The sequence below is a fragment of the Drosophila pseudoobscura genome, chromosome 4, assembly GCF_009870125.1.
Source record: "Drosophila pseudoobscura strain MV-25-SWS-2005 chromosome 4, UCI_Dpse_MV25, whole genome shotgun sequence".
Lineage (NCBI taxonomy): Eukaryota > Metazoa > Arthropoda > Insecta > Diptera > Drosophilidae > Drosophila > Drosophila pseudoobscura.
In genome coordinates, this window is record NC_046681.1 from 14,049,509 (window position 1) to 14,069,227 (window position 19,719).

Here is a 19,719-nt window from a genome sequence, read left to right on the forward strand (position 1 = left end):
CGTACTCGTTCCTGATGGGTTCCATTCCAGATACATCATTACCATTACCCACAAGCTCAGCTTCTCTTCTCTTCAAGTGTCAGGCGATGCGAAAGTCAAGCCCCAACCCAATTCCATTTCCATTTTATTCGGGTTTCAGTTTCGGTTTCGGTTTCGGTTTCAAGAATCCCCATACATCATTGTCATCTTCATCTTCATATCGTGATATGGAGAGTTTCGGTTTCGTTTGGGGCTCAATATTTGGGGCCTACATTGAACAATATTTGTTTGTTGTTTGTTTGTTGCCATTGCAGCTGCGGATGGGAATATGACTGGGGCTGGGACTGAAGCTGGGGTTGTGGGGCCTTAGAAATGTTCGTATGGTAACGCCTTGGGGCGTACCCACAGCCATTACTAATTATATAGTTTCTATTTTTTGGCTTTCCAACGGAAATTTATTTATGCTGCCTGCTGCCTTTTTTACGGCCAGAAGTACTACTGCCACAGAAGTGGGCTATAATAACAACAGTTTGTTGATGGCATCGGATGATTGTCGGATGGGATCCAAAAGGTTACCAGATCGTCATTCGAACGGATCGTGTGATTCAGCACATGTTCAGCATGGGTTCCATCTTCTGCTCTTGGGAACACAGACATTAAAGAGATACTCATAATTTAATGAGGCCCCCCACCCCCCCCAGAGAGAATGTGTTTTTGTACTCACAATTTAGCTTTATTGTTTTGTGTGTTCTCTGTGCGATAATAGAGCTTATAAATTACTTTAATTATTTGAAGCTGAAATTTCAACAATTGAAAGTGTTTTCACACAACACGACTTGCCATTAAATTTTTATTTAATTTGGAGAAGTTTTGTGGATTTTTTGCAATTTTTAAAATCCTCACATTACAAAAGGAATATTTCATTTATTCACCAATTACTTTATCAATTTATCATCTATGGCTTTTTTGTAATCCTTAAAGCAATCTTGTTGAAGTCGTTAAAATTCTCAGAGAAAAGTTCGAATTCTTCTGAAAAGGTATACTAATTCCTATGGGATCTTTGAAGTACTTCTTCAACAACTCAACTCGACATAATAGAGCCCCTCCTTTCCACCAGTTTTCAGCTTCGTTAACAGAAAAAACAAATTCTAACCGTTTCGCTTTCTTATCTCGTATTTTCGGGTAATTTGTGCGCCTCTTCCATGCACAATTGGGTCACATAAGCACTACCTCAGAGCCATAGCCGTACCACTACCCATATATGCACATATAGGTGGCTTTGTATCTGTGGAGATATACAAATTTGTTTTCGAAGCTTCGCTTATTTCCCCACACTCCACTTCCCCCACACATACACTGCATTATAATCGTAAAACTCGCATTAAGAAGCGTTTCGCAAAGGCACTCGGAAGCGACCAGGTAGGGGGCCAAGCCTCAAGGCAAACAAACGCCTTGCTTCCTGACTTTTCAGAGTCGGAGTTGGAGTCGGAGTCGGACTTGGAGTGGGCGTGGCCGGCCCACCACGCATATTGGCTTGCCTTGCCTTGCCTCATATATGTTGCAATATGATGGTTAGATGATGAATGTTGGATGGCCAAAGATTCAATGTGCCGTGAATTATGGCTTGCCATTTCCATTTCGTTGGATAACAGCTGGGTGTGGGAGTGGGAAAGAGATACCCAGCTGGGGATTGGGGAAGCGCTCCCCGAATGACCATTGCTGTGATTGCATATTGGAGGGCACTACAGGTACGACTTCATATCCAACATTACGGGGAGCCCTCGCTAAATGGGAAAACCTAATCTGCCGCAGAGTTACCCATAACTTGAGGACTCTTGGAACTTAAGAAACATACATACATAGAGGCTAACATCTAATCAATTTTTTAGAAACTATGACAATATTTCTCCAGGGGCTTTATAGGTCAAGAGATCTGGATAAAATTTAGTTCATGAAAATCCCTCTAAGAGAAGTACGACTGTAGGCAGGGAGACTGTAGGGATAGTAGGTGGTGTCTGGCTGTATATTAAATCGAAATCTTTCCACATTTCCCATTTGATGTGTGGAACTTCTCCTGGGGATCGAAGTGCAGCGGACCGTGGACGTGGCTCTCGATGCGTCTTTGTACCGCCTCCTCCGCCGGCGGCGGGCAGTGGCCAAACGTCAAATTAAAAAAACACTTTGTCCGCCTGCAATTGCTGCCGCAGATGCTGCCCCAAAGATGATGGGGGATACTGGTGCAACTGCTGCTGATGCCGTGGCTCTGATGCGCTGCAATCCAGATCTCAGCGAAATGAAAAGTCATCATAATCAACAATTTTAAAATATTAGTTTACAGAAACCGCCATCGGGGCAGACGTTCAATGATAGTGAACTTGATTTGGGGCCAATTTTCTCTTTCATTGGGCCTCCTCCGACTCCACTCTGATCGATCCACTGGTAGCCACAGCCACAGCCGGTTCCTGGTGCAGCAACAACTGCAACTGCATGCAAAAATGCCAATTACTTGCGAGTCGTACCTCGCGCAGAGTGTGTGTGTCTGGGGTGCCCCTCATCGGCTGCTGGCTGCTGGCTGCGGCACAGTTTTTCACAAAGAATCTGCCATGTCTGGCCGCGCTCTGGAGTCGGAGTTTGAGTTGGAGTTGGAGCTAGAGTCGTCGGCGGCTTCGATGGAAACCTGGCAGCCAGGCGACCACTTTCTAATCTCTTACCCAGCCACCGACTGACTCTCCTCGGACTTGGCCACAAATTTTGGGCCCACTCTAGACTGCGTCTCCGTCTCCGGAGTCTGTCTGCGGAGACATTGGCATTGGCTTTGGCTATTTTTATAGTATACGACTACCAGTACGAGTACATGGCATTTTTTATTCCGATATTTTCTTTTTCCTTCTTCTGCCTGTCTTTTTTTCTGTTTTTTATGTTTTTTTTTTTGGTGTGCTTGGCCTGGGTTTGTTGGATTTTTTGGCGGATGCGCAGCCACTTTCCCAGTCTAAAATGCGGAAAAATAGCGAGAGTGAAAATTCGTTGTGCCGGCATAAATTAACTGTAAACTGTAAATATGAAAAGCGAAGGCAATGAGAGCGAGCGAGCGAGCGGCAACCAGCCACCAGGGGGGGGATGCGAAAGTGAAAACGCAATGCTACTTGCTTTTATTTATTGTATGTATTTTTTTCTGTATTTCCCCCCCGCCTATCTATCGTCTGCTGTCTACTGTCTCGTGTCCCCCCCCCCCCCCCCCCTCAGTTCTTGGCCCCCCCTGCGATAAAACGCGACTCATTTGCATGCAACAAAACCACCAGACGAATGCCGAAAGCCAAAGAGATGCCGACGAGAAATAAAGTAAAGCTTGGTTCAAGCGTAAGTGAATAGATGTGGGGGATACTGCAACTACTGCTCGTACTCGTAAAATTGTAATGGCCACTTGGCATTGCCATTGGCATTGGGGGTACTCGGTCATTATTTGGACTAGAGTTTGGAGGAGAAAATTGCATAGGAGGAGAAAAGCATCAAGATCCTTTATCCTACAAATTGGATAAAGAATTTTTCCTAAATACTCTCCTTTGTTTGGTCTTTACTTGAACTACATTTCAAAATTATTCCTCCAATAACTTTAAGGATAGACTTTAAAGCAGTTTAGTCTTTCTGAAAACTCTTGAAATTTGTTTAATTACGTTGCTATTTTCTCTGTTGCTAATATAATGCGTAAAATAAATTAAGTTACACTATAAAAAACGCCTAAAAAAGCTTAATGGGCGAGCAGTGAACGAACATAAAACTCTCAACAACTGAATGCAATTACTTTTGGAGTTTTCATATTATTTCACACTTTAATTGTGTACAAAAAGACTTCTGGAAATCAAAAGTTTTTCTTAGAGAGATTTTCCTTCAATTTTTTCAAGCAATAGGAAAACCGAAATTTTCTTTTTTTGCTTAAGCAGCATTTTTCACAGATTTTCTGGAATATGTTGCTTTCTGCAAACCCAAATTTCCTCTAGAGAGAAATTTGCCGCAAAGATTAGTATAATTTATTGCCCTTTCTCGCACCAAAATTTCTACTCAAAAGATTTCTAGAGCACATCGGATGGGATGTGATTCATGGCCGTTGAAGCGTTCCAAATTCTCCTACAATTTAACCACCCCACAGCCTTAGGGTAGATGGCTAGTCGATGATCCAATATCTCAATATTTTCGGTGCTGTGTTCCCTCGTGTGGATACCAAAATATACGGCATAGGAAATTTCTCCACGCACTTGCGCTGCTTTACTTTGGATGGACAATGCCCGTACACTCGTCCAAGTATTTCCAAGCAGTTGCGTTGCTATTTTTATGGGCTTTTTGAAAGTGTTTTTGGGGGGGGGCCTTCTGTTTCTGTTTCTGTGTTGTGCTTGCCATGAACTTAATTATAATAGCAGCTACGAGTACTCGCGGCAGTCGTCTAGCAGTGATCGTGTTTTACAGGCAGACAGAAAGACTGAAAGACAAAAGGTACCGATGTACATTGTACATTGTACATTGTACATATATTAACAAATCGCCAGGCCACGCAAATGTTGAAATATTTATGTAGTATTTTTCTTTGAGCTGAAAACTTCAAAACTCGGCGAGTGTAAGCGTACAAGTTAATGCAATGATGTGCAACGGAGCGTGCGGCATGGAAAATGTTTGCCTGCCTGCCCAGAACGTTGAACCAAAAAATGAATTTGCAATCAAGACATTATTGTTGCTGCTTTAATTACCACAACTATCCATCTTCGTGGTAGAGTCTTCCAAGCCATCCACAGCCATCCATCCAAACCGTCAGATCCGTGGTCTTTTCTTTCTTTTGGGTTTTGCAATCCGCAGCTCTGCCACGAAGTTCGCGCTCCAAAAGCCACAGCCACAGCCGCAGCCGCAGCGTCCATTGTATTAAAGCCAGCCAGCAATTAATTTTGGCCAAATGAATAAAATGAAAATTAAATTAAATAAAAATGTAAATCCGCATTAGCGTTTGAAGGCTGCTGCGGTGCTGCTGTGGCACTCTGTGGAGGCGGCTCTGGCGGTGGCAACGACATCCATCCACAGCTGTTGCGGCTGCTGACCCAAATGTGGCAGCCATACCTCGCACCTCGTGGCTTTTCCACAAATGTGCAACATGACCAATAATTTGAAAGTGTAATTTATGACGGCACCGCCGCGGAGCTGCTGCTACTTAAAGCTGGAGCAACACACAAACAAAAAGCGAAAACAGTTTGGAATTTTGGTTCCCAGAAATGGGTATATGTCCTGCAAGGGATTTTTTTTAGTAGCGGACAAAAAATAGGGCCATAAATTATGGATAATGTAGAGGCCACGATGGCATTGAGGGACTTATTTCTTACTAATTGAAACTATCCTTAAATCGTGCAAGAATTAAGTTCATTATTGCATTATATTATAAATTAATTCTGCAATAAAACATCATCCGAAATACTTAAGAATAAGCGCCTCTGCGCCTTCGATTTCATGTGGTTACCATCTAATCATTTCGTTCTTTTATTATAAACAAACAACAGTCAAAATAGCACTGGTAGAGTTCTTCAAAAATTTTTGTTGCACACCACACAACCACAGGGATCCATGTGCTAATCGTCCCACATTTTGCACAGAGAACAGGAGCATCTCCCGCCAAAGTATACTCACAATTAACACAGATTTGAACATGGACGGAAAATGTTATACCACAAAAGTATGCAATACTCAACTTCTGAGACACTTTATATAAGAAACCTCCTAAAGGCATGCTTTAAAAAAACATTTCAAAATAATATCAATTGTATGTTATTTCGATTATATATTTATATGATCTTATGTTCACAAAGTGAAGGTGGGAATGTTTCATTGTTCATTTCCTGGTTCATTAATATGCCTTGTTTCGTTAGTAGATTATACTTCATGTGGTGGAAAAACTATAATCACAATATTCCCTTTTTTATTCTCCCCAAACTAGCTTTAATAGAACCCTGGTGGATTGGGAGAATGGTCTACTCCTCTTTCAAAACCAAAGCCCTGAACAAAACAGAACAAAAACAACTAAATGGAAATCATTGACATCATGAACTTTAAACCTCAGGAACAGTAACAGTACGTAAAGCAAGCTAACAGAAATTTCAAAGCAAATATAACTTATCACAGTGTAACCTGCACTGGTTCCCTGGTTTCCATTCATGCCAGGGCTGCATAGAGACTTGTAAAATGGCGGCACATTCAAAAAAATTCACCTGTATTAGCATTTGCAATTTATGGAAAATATATACAAAAATTCGTAGGAGCTGATTCACAAACCTTAAGCAACCTTACGACCTATTTAATTACTATAATATCACGCACAGGCTCATTGTCTCATTATGATTGCTAGCTAAATTATTATAGAATAGTTTATACATTATGTACAGTGCTTAGATTTGGCTAAAATTGTTCTTATAGCCCGCTATAGAGCGTGGCTATCTGGCTGTCTCCCCTAGAAACTCATTCCTGTGGCGTGTTCTATGTCGTATCGTTCCATTTTGTCTATTATCCTATTGTTGATCACTTCCTTCACATTGGTGGACCACAGAAAGTCATAGTGGTTCCAGTCCGAGTACGGAATGCGGTAGAGCTCGGCGCAGGGCAACAGAGAGGCCAGATACTCGACATCCTCCACGGCGGACATGTAGTCGTTGTCGCTGTAGTACATGTGAACGCAGCTATTGATGTTCTTCACATTGTAGGCGGGTGGCGTTGACTGCTGGTAGATGATCTCGTTCTGCTCCCTGCCATGATCGTACTGCCGGAAGTCCCCGGAGGCGTAGAGCTGCAGGTAATGGATGATCTGACTGGTGGAGGCCCCAGCCGGATGGGTGGCACACACATCTGTAAGAAGGGTCTAACGAAAACAGAGATTACAAGAGAATACTCGTAAGAGATCGATGAAGATCCTCACCTGATTGAGATGTCGCGTTCCCCAGCCACCGATAAAGTCGAGCAGCCCCGAGCACAGGAACTTGAACATGGATCCCTCTGAGCAGACGTGCTCGCACATGAGTTTCTGCATGCTGGTGATGGGCAACAGTTCCATGCTCCCCAGAATCCAGCTCAGGAAGGAGGGAGAACCCAGGAAGATGCCTCCCAGCTTGGACAGAATGAACGAGTGGTTGCGCATGTAGGCGATTGGGGCGAGTAGATGCACCGATCGCACCTTCTCGTTGTACCACGGCAGCGAGGACATCAGCACAAAGAATGTCGTAGTGCCCTGCGAGTGGGCCACAAAGTGCAGCGAGTTGGCATTACTCGCCGATAGGGCATAGTCCAGCATGGCAGCCAGATCGTAGACTCCAATCTCATGCCAACTGAACTTCCAGAAGTCCGAGGTATCCGGATGGATGTGCTTGTGTTGGCGGGAGTAGGTGTTGCCCCGGGCATTGCCCAGCCAGACATCGTATCCTGCATCGGCGAACATGTAGGCCAGCGACGTCTCCGGGCCATTGATGATCCAGTCATCGGACGCACAGAGGATGCCATGCTGCAGGAATACCACTGGCTTTTGGACCGTCTCATTCGAATGCAGCTGCAGCTTCGGGGACGTGGGAATGCGGTAGATGGTGAGAATGTAGTCATCTGGCGTGTGTACTGTGTGCTCTTCCACGGGATAGTTGTGGTTTGTGATTAGAGTGGCCTGAAAAAAGGATAGTCTGTTATTGAAACTCCCAAATACTCCTGGTAATGTACTCCTTGGATCAAGTTTTCTTGTATGCCCAATATGAGATCATCTACTTAAAGAATCTGTTATATAGCTCCCAAGTTTGACAACGTTGATACGGCTATCTATCTGTATCTGCATCTGTATACCTTCCTGTATCTTAGGTAACTTTTTGCACAAAAAAAGGGTAAGACCGATTCGCTTCAGATAATGTCATAAACAAAGCCGCACGGTGAGAGGCTCTCAGCACTCGACCAACCCAACGAGCCGACCCGACCATAGAGAGGCCAAAGTCCAAGCACAAAGAGCGCGTCATAGCAGACCGACGAGCGATAAACATGGGAATAATAGAAACGTCGAGCAAAAAGCAAGGAATCAGCCCATGTCGTGGGCCATTCATTAGACGGACCCGCACTGCCATATAGTATACATATACCATATATAATACACAGACATTTTGGCAAGCTTTCTTTTTGTTTCTTCGATTAGCAAGAGTTGATTTGTGGGCTATACATAGTTTCGTACTTAAACATCTTATCAGAGGAGTAGAGCAGCTGATATTTGCCGATCGCAGATCGCTGCGTCAGGCATCGGGGATCAGAAGCAGATCGGGTGATCGCAGCTATATGCCATACGTGTCTCCCTACATATGTACGTACATATATGTATGTACATTATGTTCTTCACGTTCTCCCACACAGACTAGTAGAAGTACTCGTACAGAATATATATGACCCGTTCGTAGTTGATTTTTGCGCTAATCATGCGCGCGAACGGAAGCATTTTACGGGGGCGGCCATATAGAAAGGGGGAAAGCCAGGGGCCTGCCCGGCGCATGTTCTAACAAAAACTAAACATTTTTTTATCAACAAGTGCGAAAGACTTATAACGAAACATAGCTTTGTATGTCATGCCGATAATTTGATACACGCTCGTATCTTGTGGCGATCAGGTGTGCAAAAGTCAGCTCATGGTAACTATTGATAATGATACCATTGAAAAAACAAGTGTCAATCGATCTATTTCTCAGTGATTCATAAGAAACAGCTCTCCACTTAATGGTAATTAATAGCTTCTTGGTAAATTTCCCTTCTTTAATCATTGGGATCTTCCCTAGATCTGTTGCTCAACTTTTCTTTCCTTTTCCTATTCGTTGCTAAGCAAATGCACTCTAATCTCTATGACTATTCCTTTTTCCTTTGTTTTGGTAATCTTTGAACTGCAACAAATAAAATACACAAATTTGTGCAATTATAGCCGCTATATAATCGATGAATCGTTTCTAAAGTGGTCTTTGGTTTTTTTTTCCGAGCAGAATATGAGTGGCCCAATCTAATCGGGGAAAGTGTACAAATTATCGAATTACGACTGTCTAGAACATGATCTTCAGACCCTTAGGAATCCATTCTCCGTTCTATGATTTATTGCACCATCATTTTGCATCAAGTATACGCAATGCAGGCCAAATTGTCTAATTAGCGTTACCCAATGTACCTGTATCTGGGCAATCTTTGCCAATCTTCCAGCTTGACCACTTTGGTTGCACACCGAACATCGAACACCGCACATTCGCTTACCGTCACTTTGTGTCCATCCACCGACTCGATCTGTCCGCTCAGCAGCAGCAGCAACATCAGCAGCAGCAGCAGTCGGGGCACAATCGATGTGCAGTTGCCGCCGCCGCCGCCGCCGCTGCTGCAACAACTATTGGTGGTAGAGCATTGCATTAGCCGTTGGTACAACATGTTGTATGTGTGCTCGCAATATTTAGTAATAACTTTTTGGTAGTTTCTTGCTGGGAGCGTTAACTCGGGAAAAGGAACAAGCGCCGTCGAAGTCATCCAAGCACTGACACAGTTTGGCCCGCGTGCAGTCGGTTTTTGTTACCTCCTCTCTGCCGGCCTGATGGCTGGCTGACTAGCCAGTGTGCTGCCTGCCTGCCTGCCTGCCTCTCGGATTTACGGCTCTACAGCTCGGCTGGGCTCTGTGGCTCTGTGGCTCTCTGTATTTAGCCAAACAGCCACCAGAGTCGGCCCCTTCACGGCCTGCTCTGTTGGTGTTACGAGCTGATACTAAAACTAACTACGAATATAGTGTTTCGTTTCTTTCGTTATAAATTTTGTTCGGCTGGTTTTTACATTTTTTTGTTGCAATTTTTGTTGTTTTTTTTTTTTAAACTAGTACTATTATTTTGCAATTGTTGTTTCGTTAGATGTACACGCGCTTGCTTTGATTTCACATACACTTATGTTTTTACAATTGTTTTACGCGCGCTGATAAGTTGGCCGATCCACTGGGGTCCATCGATGCTACGATTGCTTATAGTACACTCACTTAATCAGCAGCGCGATGCACTTCATGGGTTTATAGTATGTATTTTGCAATTGTTATTTTCAATCAATTATGCGTAATATTTCTCGCCCATCTGGTCGATTTCAGGGGACGATAGACAATAGAACAAGGCCCTCTCCGATCCGATCCGATTCGATTCGATTCGATTGACACTGAGGGCATCCGGCGCGTGCCGTTGTTCTTCAGCGATTCACCTTCAAGGGCACAAAGTACACTCTCTTCAGGAAATTCACACTCATAAAGGAACACTCGTACGAAAGCCCGAAGCTGATTAGAAATTTCTGCCGACTCTCTGTGCGACCAGGGAAAGTGACGTCAAAAGTGAACTTTTGGACAGACGAGGACTGTCTGGTCTGGTGTAGTCTGACGAGGTTGTTCAACTGCAAGTGAATGAAATCGAATTGTTGTAAATGTGATGTGCATAAAAGGTATTGTACTGCATGGAGATCAGGTGGAAGGATTGCCGGATGTCATAAATAACCTCACACCTGTGTGTTTCGCAAATATCTATTGATCCAATCGAAAGTTCGCTAATCACTATAACGATTATTACCCGAACAACGAACGCTTCGATGATTGCCTTATCAGCTATCAGCGATCCGGGACCACCCATTGAAGACTTTGGCTTTGTCTAATTATAACCCTTTCCGCCTCAGTGTTTTCCATTCCATAATCTGTAGTTTGTTTTCATTGGGGGTCCTAAGTTTAATGGGAGAGATGATCGTGTCAATGACTGGCAGGTGAACAATGGAAGATGACGGTTAGAAATGATGTCAAAGCTGATCTCAAAGATGATCTCAAAATGTAAATAGTAGGGGTAGAGTTCGGGTGTATTTAATAAGTAATTCCACTTTGTTTACACCTGTTATTAGTCATTCCCCAAAGAAACCAAATATAGCTATAATTGAAGCCACAAACCATCTTTAAATATGGAAATGCATAGATAGCTCCAGAAACATTTCAGTAGGTCATTGTCGCACCAGGCAATCTCTCCCACGATCTGATTATTTAGGCTCTCTGGATGACATATTTGTAGGGTATTTATATGCAAATTGTTTAAAGATTCGACTCGACTCGAGTCAAATCAATTTCTATTTGCAAACTCAATTCCAAAAAATTAACCTTTGCTTGTCTTTTTTCTTTTTTTTTATGTTGTTGTTAGGCAAGGTCGTATCTGCTCCAACCGATCCGAAGATCCACTTCCACGCGAGTGATCGCTGGGCGAATGAAAAAAGTTGATTTAAATCTTTTTCTTACCGGCACAAACGAAAGTCACACCACCACAGTTTTTCCGGCATAGCGACGTGAAAATATAAAATGTTATTGTTTTTGTTTTGTTGTCTTCTGTTTTCTTTAATTGAATTTATTTATATACCGGCTCGTGCCGCTCCGCTGCCTGTCCGATGTCTGTGCGTAAATTTTCAAACTACGAATAAAACTAGCTTAGCTCCCCAGCGACGCGATCGTTTGGGCGAGAAAGCTCGCAAAAGCTGGTTGTCGCAAAGCTTTTCATGATATGACGGAAGCAGCAGAGGCAGAGACAGAGCACCAGCAGCAGCGGCAGCGGCAGCGGCTCATTGAAGAATCAGCTGTTGTTGTTCTCTGCGGCGTATGACTGTTCTGTTCATACTGAAGAATTCTGTTTACAAGAAAGCGACTCCGTGCCACAACAACGTAATACGATTTTTGTTTACTTCAGAGCCGAGCCTGTGGTAATGGGAAATTATGGAATTATATCTAGTCAGAGGGCGGACGGCACACAACGTTTGCGGGTCAAGTTCAGCCAAACCAGTTTCCTATTCGGCTATTCGACTATTACCGTTTCTCCTCAGCTTTCTTCCCCCCGTTGTACGAGTATCGTACCACTCTCTCGGAAAGCCCCCCCGGCACTGGCCTAACATGTTTTAAGCACCGGCGCGTCGCTCCAAACTGGGGCTTGTAATAGCAGACATTTTGCAAGCAATTTCAAGGTTAATTTTGCAAACGAATTTTCAGTTTTTTCGTATTTGCTTTAAAACGTTCAACGCATGTCACGAAACTGTCGGCAGCAGTTGGTTGCACGTCGTGACAATTGGCCAGAATCTGGGGGAATGCTGGTTAAGATTGTGGAGACCCAGTGCTGCCTTGTTCAAGAAATATTTAAAGAAGATTTTTCGCTTAAGATCGGGGTTTGGATATGGTCTAATCCAAATAAATTTCTGAATGTGACAGATAGGATTTCAACGTGTATCTGAAATGTATCTTTTATACAAGATAGAAAGATTTGACGATATTTCGACTGAAAATACCATCTATAAGGGTGCACAGGTAGATAAAAGCAATTATCATAGGTATACATTTCTCAATTAATCGTTTATTGTTATTAATGTTATGGCCACCACAGTACTTTTCCAATTTAGAAAATGCGGAAGAAACGTGAACAAAATATTAAGCTGGTTTTCAACACCAAATCAACAATAAACCGATCTGCTTTCATACCAAAATAAATTGAATTGCTTTCTGGTTCCTCATCTTAAGAATCCAAACAATCCCCGAAGTGATCATAGCTTTGCCACTAATTTTGGTATAGTTTTTAATAGATATAATAGAGTTTGTACCGCTTCGTTTATAGAATATACCCCACGACTACAATCTTCGATTTATGATTTCATTTTGCTTTAGTCATGCACAGACTTTTCGCAAAACTGCCGCCCACGCTCTTTGGGTGTGTTTTTAAAATTTGCAATAATCTTGATTGACGTTCACACGTAGAGCAAGAAAAACAAATGGTTTTGCCAGCTCAGTCATTGCTTCTCGGCCTAATGGACAAGAAATGTTTTTTATTAGCTTAACATTTGATGGTTTCTCCCTTGGAGAACAACAATTGTTAAACTGATTTTTTGGAATCAGACGGAATGCTAGCGGCTTTCACCTCTCTATCGCGGGCTGGCGCTGTATTGCAGTACCGCCGGGATTTTCAGCTCAACTAAGTAATTAAGTGGCACACTAGTTTTGAAAGGAGTAAACGTTCTTAAAATTTGTATTCAGTTGCACGTTTCACACAACTTGTAATATAATCTGAATCATCATATAGTCATATAGGTTACAGTGAATCCCAAGGTGTCTCACAAATAAAGTAATTTTCGTAATTTCATGATTGGTCGTTCATCCAAAATTCGGCGGTAATTAGCTCGACGTAATTTTCAGAGTTTTCCTTGTTATTGGGTTCGTTTTCCTGCCAGTGAAAAACGTTCCCGGCAAGCCAGTAGTGGCCGAAATAAACTCTCCTTCCTTTTTTATATCGTTCAGATCTATCCAATACCTCTGGGTCTTATTCAGCATTCTGCCGAGTGCCTTCATCTCATCCATGCTTTCCAGATTCAGTAAGTGAGCCCCCATCTTATGGCATTTATCCAATGCATCTTTCCAGTTCATTTTACTATTTGTTTCAATGTAATAATAATTGGACCGTATTTTTTCGAAAAGCTCTAATCTTTGAAGTCTCATCTGCGAGCTCTTTTCCAACTCCAGCTGAATTGCGAACTGTCTTCTTAGAACCTCTAATTTTTCGTCGTTTTGTGCGATTTTTAATAGCTAGCTCTTTGGAGCTCTTTTCCAGTTCCTGCTGGATCATCAACTGTCTTCCTGATCCTGCCTCTCACTTTTCGTCAATTTTGGCCAGTTGTTTGAGAGTATCTGCGGACTGTGAGCTCTTTTCCAATTCCTGCTGGATCGCCAACTCTCTTCCTAGAGTCTCTAACTTTTTGTCCATTTGCCGCATCCGCCGCACTCGTTTTGAGATCCATCCACCTATTGGGGCGCATTAATGTTCTTTAGATTTATGCAGTCGATAAACTTAATGCTGCCCTCACCTCACAATGCTGTGACATGGATCTCCCAAAGGTTATCGCAAATAATATGAAAACAATGGAACATTGCATTGCTAGTACTTCTCTCAACACAATCCAAAATGCAACTGATTATATAAGAAAACCGTGGATTTCTCTGTGCTGAACAGCTCAAGAAGGATGAAATGAAATAATGTTGAAATAATCAACTGATTAAAATTAATGTATGTACATATAATCCATCGATTCATTCCAGTTGGAATGAAGAAGGGACAGAGTTATCGCAACAAAATATGTCAACAATGAAACAGCGCATTGACATTACTGGAATACATTCTCAGAAATATGATGAGACGCTTCTCACAATCTACGGCGTTTCCGGAACTCATAGGGGGTGATTACCACCCCCTTTGTGTCCTTCAATCCATCTTTTTGATTATATTTCCTTCGTCAATCAATCTTTTTCACACTCTTTCGGTTTGCCACCATTTTGTTTACGCGTTACCCAAGTCCGCTCTTTCAAATCCGCCCGCCTTCAAATGTTGCTGGTGGTTAAATATGTGTCTCAGCAACAAACGTGTGTTGCTGAAAAAAAGAAAGGTGCGCTTAACAGCACTTTCTGTCATTTCTAGAAATAAAACGGACTATTTAGAAATGTTCCTTAGGTTTCCAAAAATTGCGCTAACAGCACACTATCATTCGCTACGTTACACAATACTTTACCACGCTCTCTCTCTCCTGGGCATCAATCTATTAAATTTAATTTATAAAGGCATATTTGAGAACAAAGGGCTATACCCTTCCATTCACAGGGTTTTTTTAATTTTCGCTCTCAAATCGTGCTTACGTCCATAATTTATTCCAATGGATTGCACTTAAATTCTTGTGGCGCTGTCTCTTTCAAACAATTTCTTTTTGGCGCGCACCACTCGGCTCTTTTTGATCTCTTGAAATGCTCTCTCTGAATCCGTTAATGCTCTCTTTGAACAGCCAGCCTCATATGCCGAGACAATGAGCAGCATTATCCCTCAACATGGCTCGGATCTGCATACCCTATAAATGAATACATATGTATAATAGAATTGAGAAAATGATTGTCATCTCAGACTCCAATGATGGAAAAAACTATTTAGTCTCTGTTTTAAAGCTACCACAACGATATGTTGTCTGTCTTCAAATAAAAACAAGATTGGCGTGACAACAGCATTATTCAACGGAATATCAAGTTAGAGCTATAGGAACGATTACTCTCTTACGTGTTTTTTGTTTGACCTTTTTCGCTAAAACCTTTTTTTTATTCAAATCCAAGAAAAGCAAGTGTTTAAAATAAACCAGTCAAGTAGAAAATAGGTTCATGATTTGGATAAAATTTTGTGGGCACTGCTGAGAGATCTATCTAACTAGTAATATTGACGGAATATCAAGAACTGGGACGGTATACTTTGGTATATTTCTAAGGGTCGGACGGTATATTTTATCTATAAGTCCTCTGGCAGAAATCCGCCCGAATCCGAATTTCAAATCTGCCCGCCTTCAAATGTTGCTGGGGCAACAAACGTGTGTTGCTAAAAAAAAAAAAAAAAAGGTGCGCTTAACAGCACCCTCTGTCAAGTCTAGAAATAAAACGGACTATTTAGAAATAAGCCTTTGGTAGTTTCCTACAAAAAAAAAAAAGAATAAATTGTATACACATATTTTCCTTATGTTTTGCGAACTATTTATTACTAAATTTATTAAATTAAATTTTCTGTTTAACATTGCGCTAACAGCACGCTATCTTTCGCTACGTTACAACTCTACCACGCTCTCTCTCTCTCTCCCTGGGCGTGCTGTCATACTTTTCACAACACACACAAGCAAGCATCTCGCTCCATCTCCCTTCTGCACTCATTCGAAAGAACAGGCAGAAAGTTTTAGTGCTGGAATTTGTTAGAAAAAGAAAAAACAATAATACAACGTTTTGCTTTCATTCTAAACAAAACTGAAGTGCTATAAATAAGAATCCAAGCCGGCTGTCCAATAAAAACCTTTCGGATCAATCGAATTGAAGAAAAATCGTTTGGTACTAGAGAATTTGTAAATTGGTGTGTGGCTGGTTGCATAAAAGGTAACTTGTGAAAACGAATGGTGGGCAATGTATAAGTTTCTGAGGGTATTTGCAAAGTGATTGCGGCATGAATACGACGGAAATGAGCATAGTGAAAGGTCGAAATAGTGGCGGCAGCCGCTCGAATTAATGAATTTTGTGTCGCATACATATTTTCTGTCTCATCGTCGCCATTTTTAATCAGTCGTTTTTCCCTGCCTTTTGTGTGTACACTATATTCGTCTCGCTTGCGCACTTGAACGTTGTTGGCGTCGCGTGTTTGATTGTTGGAAAACGTCAATCAGAAATTTCAAATGCATCTGGCGAATAAATAATAAAATAATATAAGATTTTGTTGTCTTTTAAAGTGACTTGCCTACACGATGGAAGACATCACCAAAAACATAATCTTTACAAATGCTATCAATGGGCAACCGGCCACAATACAATATCAAACAGCAGACGGCACAATTCTGAAGCAGCCGAAAATAGAGGGCCAAAAAACGGAGCAGCAGCCAACATTTTACTATACAACAAATGTGAGTTGTGCAACGTGATTCCTGGAACTGTGTCCCTCTAATTTTTTTTCTGTGGTGTGTCTTCGTTTAGGGCAATGGAGGTACTGTAAATCTCGCACAGCTGGCTACCTCGGAGGACAACAAGACTTGCTACATAGCCCAGCCCGTTGGGGGCTATAACTATGCTCTGGTCAACGGAATGCCCCTAAATCAGGGCACTGCTCTGGGCATAGCCACAGTGGATGCCCAGGGACGCATACAAATCGTCAATCAGAACAAGCCGATAGCAGCGGTAAGTACAACTTATAGAGGGAGCTGTCCTGATCACATGTAAACTGCTTCTTTCCGTTGCAGAATACCATATCCAACATCAGTTTCAAGTGCGACGTCTGCTCCGACATGTTTCCACACCTGGCCTTGCTCAACGCCCACAAGCGGATGCACACCGAGGGTGAGCAGCAACAGCAGCAGCACAATTCCCAGCAGGGAGGCGACTCCATTGCTGTGGTGAATGCCCAGGGCATGGTGCAGGCACAGAACATCATCAACAACGGGCAGATGGGCCAAATACAAATCGTGGCGTCCGATACGCTGGATCCCGTACAGCAGTCTGTGATGCAGCAACAGCAACATGATTCCAAGGCCAACAAGTGCATCACTTGCGGAACCTCCATGCTGCCGCAGTCCAAACGAAAGGGACCAAAGCAAGTCCGATGTGAGTCTTGCATGCAGGCGGAGCAGGCGGCGCAGCAGCAGCAACTCTTCGTGGCGCAGGATGGTGAGTGGTGGCGCAAACGAAACGATTAGGAAACGAAATTTAATGCATTCCCTTGATGTGCAGGTCAAATGGCGCATCCCGTGCAGATCATATCAACCACACCCCAGGCTCAGGCGCAGCTCCAGCAAATTGTGGCCGCACAGACGGGTGGCACGACACCCAAGCGTGAGCCAAATACCGGAACAGGACACCATCCAGTGAAAAAGCGCAACTCCCAGCAGATGACCAAGTGCCAAAAGTGCAATGGCTCTGGCGTGGTGCTGGTCGGGCAACATTCCCACGGCACCGGAGCCGGTGGCTCGGTCAAGTCGTCCGTTACCGTCAAAACCGAGTGAGTAGTAAGCTAAAGATCAACCCCAAATCTACGCTAACAAAACCAAGGTGTTCGTCATGCAGAAATCCTTCGAAACCCTTCAGCTGTAATATTTGTGGTGGTCTGTTCTCGCGCTACTCGAGTCTGTGGTCCCACAAGAAGCTTCACAGCGGCGAAAAGAACTACAAATGCAGCATTTGTGGACTGGCCTTCGCCAAGGCTGTCTATCTGAAAAACCACGCGCGCATCCATACGGGGGAAAAGCCGTACAAGTAAGTGTCCACTTACTTTCTATATCCGTATTGATTTACTAATGGATTTACCCCCTTCGCGTAGATGCCAAACCTGCGGCATGCAGTTCTCTCAATCGCCACATCTTAAGAATCACGAGCGGACGCACAGCGGGGAGCGTCCGTATGTGTGTGGAGTTTGCGACAAGGGATTCGCACGCCATGCCACGCTGTGGAATCATAGGCGTATCCACACCGGCGAGAAGCCATACAAGTGCGAAATATGCGGCTCGGCCTTCTCCCAGGCGGCGCATCTGAAGAACCACGCCAAGGTTCACTCCGGAGAAAAGCCCTACAAGTGCGAAATCTGCTCGGCGGCATTTGCCGATCGCTTTGCGCTGAAACGCCATCGTGGCATCCACCAGAAGTACGGACAGACGGCCCCGCGCCAACCCGGAGCGGATGGAATGATTGTGCATAAGCAGGAGATCCCCGATATGGATGACGAAGCCCAGCAGGAGGTGATCATCAGTGGATTATAGATAAGAGCAACGAATGCCAATGCCAAGTCGATGATCAGCTCCGAGGGTCCGGCAGCGCCAGAAGCAACAACGTCGGGCTACCATTCAGGAGGAACGTATCCTTCCACGCAACCGTATCCCGGCTACTACTACCAGATGCCGCCACCGCCGCCTCTTCCGGCCGAAACGGAGAGCACTGCTGCTTTCACCTCATCGAGATACTGAGTGGACGGCGGGAGGGAGGAAGACAGGGACAGGGGGGAGCCTAATCATCAGCACTACCAACAACACTAGCTAGGCATCGCATAGGATATATATATATATTTTTTTTACTCTAGCTTTCCGGTAGGCTCTACGAAAACGCTTTTTACGTTAAACAAACGAATGAACCTAATTTATTTGGTAGTCTGTAAAATACACATAGATATTCGTATAAGTTTAAATGCATACATATATATATGCATATATATATATATATATGTATATATAAACGAGTATATGGTATGGTATGGTATCTATAAGTGTTATAGTCTATTTCCGTATACAAATTGTAGGTGTAATTAAACGGATTTAAAGTACGGGGTCAGGGCGGGGGACGACAGGAGCGCATCTAGAAGCAAAATACGTAAGAATCTGCGCAGGCAACAAACAACCACATACAGCTGTATATATTCAAGGAAAGTATATACATACGATATAGATACAAACATTGCGTTCGAAAACAATATTAGTCGTAAGCCGAAAACCATTTAAATACAATTTATGTACATTTAAATAAGTATTACCATAATACATAAATCAAATAAATATTTGAATAAAAATTACCATTTTTACTAACCCACTCGACTTGCTCTTCTCAACGATGGGAAAACAGAATTGTATGGAAAAGGATTTCCGAGTCCTTGTCAAGGATCAAGGACAATTTTCCAGTCACAGGACAGAATGGCAATACCAGATCGGTCCACAAATTTTCGAGAAAATTAAATATTTTTTACTGGGGATATCCTTTTGAAGGATCTAGGATATCCATAGCATGCTTTTATCGGCACACAAATAACGGAGAAAACAAGATATCCTTGATCCTTTGTCCTTGATAAGGACTCCAATAAAGCAAGGATTTTAATCCGATCACAGGAAGCCATCGCACACCCAGATCCAACCAGCAACCTTCTGCTGATTTCTGGTGGCCTGGTACCCCAGACCAATTTCTCGCATTGAGCATTCGCGATTGCGGCCGACAACGTGAAATTGATGTGGGATACCAGGCGAACATAAATCAGCAGAAAGCTGCTGGTGTTTTTTGATTACACAGTGGCGCCCCACCGGCTATTTCTTGAACTAAATGTTCACTGACGATCGCCATCTGTGGCGTAGTTCGAGAACTGACCGCTAGTTGTGGGGCGCCACATATGGTCCGTTAAT

The 19,719-nt window shown here is 43.1% G+C and overlaps 2 protein-coding genes, 1 long non-coding RNA gene and 1 other non-coding gene across 7 annotated transcripts; 2 read left to right on the forward strand and 2 right to left on the reverse strand.

Annotated features, from left to right (window-relative positions):
• Nucleotides 1-6,028: 6,028 nt before the first annotated feature.
• On the reverse strand, nt 6,029-11,456 carry LOC4816115 (lipase 3). The gene is made up of 4 exons (XM_001355704.4): nt 11,282-11,456; nt 9,250-10,404; nt 6,917-7,648; nt 6,029-6,859 (listed from the first exon to the last, which is right to left on the reverse strand). The coding sequence occupies exons 2-4, from the start codon at nt 9,511-9,513 to the stop codon at nt 6,455-6,457; spliced, it is 1,401 nt and encodes a 466-aa protein (XP_001355740.4). The 5' UTR covers nt 9,514-10,404; nt 11,282-11,456; the 3' UTR covers nt 6,029-6,454.
• A 902-nt stretch (nt 11,457-12,358) lies between these two features.
• Nucleotides 12,359-14,484, reverse strand: LOC26534068 (uncharacterized). 2 transcript variants are annotated; one of them, XR_004469536.1, is made up of 3 exons: nt 14,257-14,483; nt 13,876-14,013; nt 12,359-13,813 (listed from the first exon to the last, which is right to left on the reverse strand). It is a non-coding gene; the product is annotated as an uncharacterized lncRNA (long non-coding RNA). The 2 variants fall into 2 exon arrangements; XR_004469535.1 differs by having other exon boundaries at nt 13,876-14,484.
• LOC117184282 (U2 spliceosomal RNA) lies at nt 12,810-12,994 on the forward strand. The gene has a single exon (XR_004469610.1). It is a non-coding gene; the product is annotated as a U2 spliceosomal RNA (small nuclear RNA).
• Nucleotides 14,485-15,667: 1,183 nt separating the features above from the next.
• Clamp (Chromatin-linked adaptor for MSL proteins) lies at nt 15,668-18,996 on the forward strand. Of its 3 annotated transcripts, none has more exons than XM_015181411.2 (7): nt 15,668-15,958; nt 16,287-16,476; nt 16,547-16,747; nt 16,810-17,233; nt 17,297-17,564; nt 17,615-17,818; nt 17,883-18,996. In XM_015181411.2, the coding sequence occupies exons 2-7, from the start codon at nt 16,321-16,323 to the stop codon at nt 18,316-18,318; spliced, it is 1,689 nt and encodes a 562-aa protein (XP_015036897.1). In that variant the 5' UTR covers nt 15,668-15,958; nt 16,287-16,320; the 3' UTR covers nt 18,319-18,996. The 3 variants fall into 3 exon arrangements, with proteins under 3 accessions (XP_015036897.1, XP_015036898.1, XP_001355741.1); XM_015181412.2 differs by having other exon boundaries at nt 16,306-16,476; XM_001355705.4 differs by having other exon boundaries at nt 16,306-16,476; nt 17,630-17,818.
• The last annotated feature ends 723 nt before the right edge of the window (nt 18,997-19,719 follow it).

Coding starts and splice junctions, on each gene's coding strand:
- LOC4816115 (XM_001355704.4), bottom strand. CDS start 9,513: ATGACTTCGACGGCGCTTGTTCCTTTTCCCGAGTTAACGCTCCCAGCA. Junction 7,649..9,249: donor TGGATGGACACAAAGTGACG/GTAAGCGAATGT, acceptor TCCTTTTTTCAG/GCCACTCTAATCACAAACCA. Junction 6,860..6,916: donor GAACGCGACATCTCAATCAG/GTGAGGATCTTC, acceptor TGTTTTCGTTAG/ACCCTTCTTACAGATGTGTG.
- Clamp (XM_015181411.2), top strand. CDS start 16,321: ATGGAAGACATCACCAAAAACATAATCTTTACAAATGCTATCAATGGG. Junction 17,565..17,614: donor TCCGTTACCGTCAAAACCGA/GTGAGTAGTAAG, acceptor AACAAAACCAAG/GTGTTCGTCATGCAGAAATC. Junction 17,819..17,882: donor ACGGGGGAAAAGCCGTACAA/GTAAGTGTCCAC, acceptor CCCTTCGCGTAG/ATGCCAAACCTGCGGCATGC.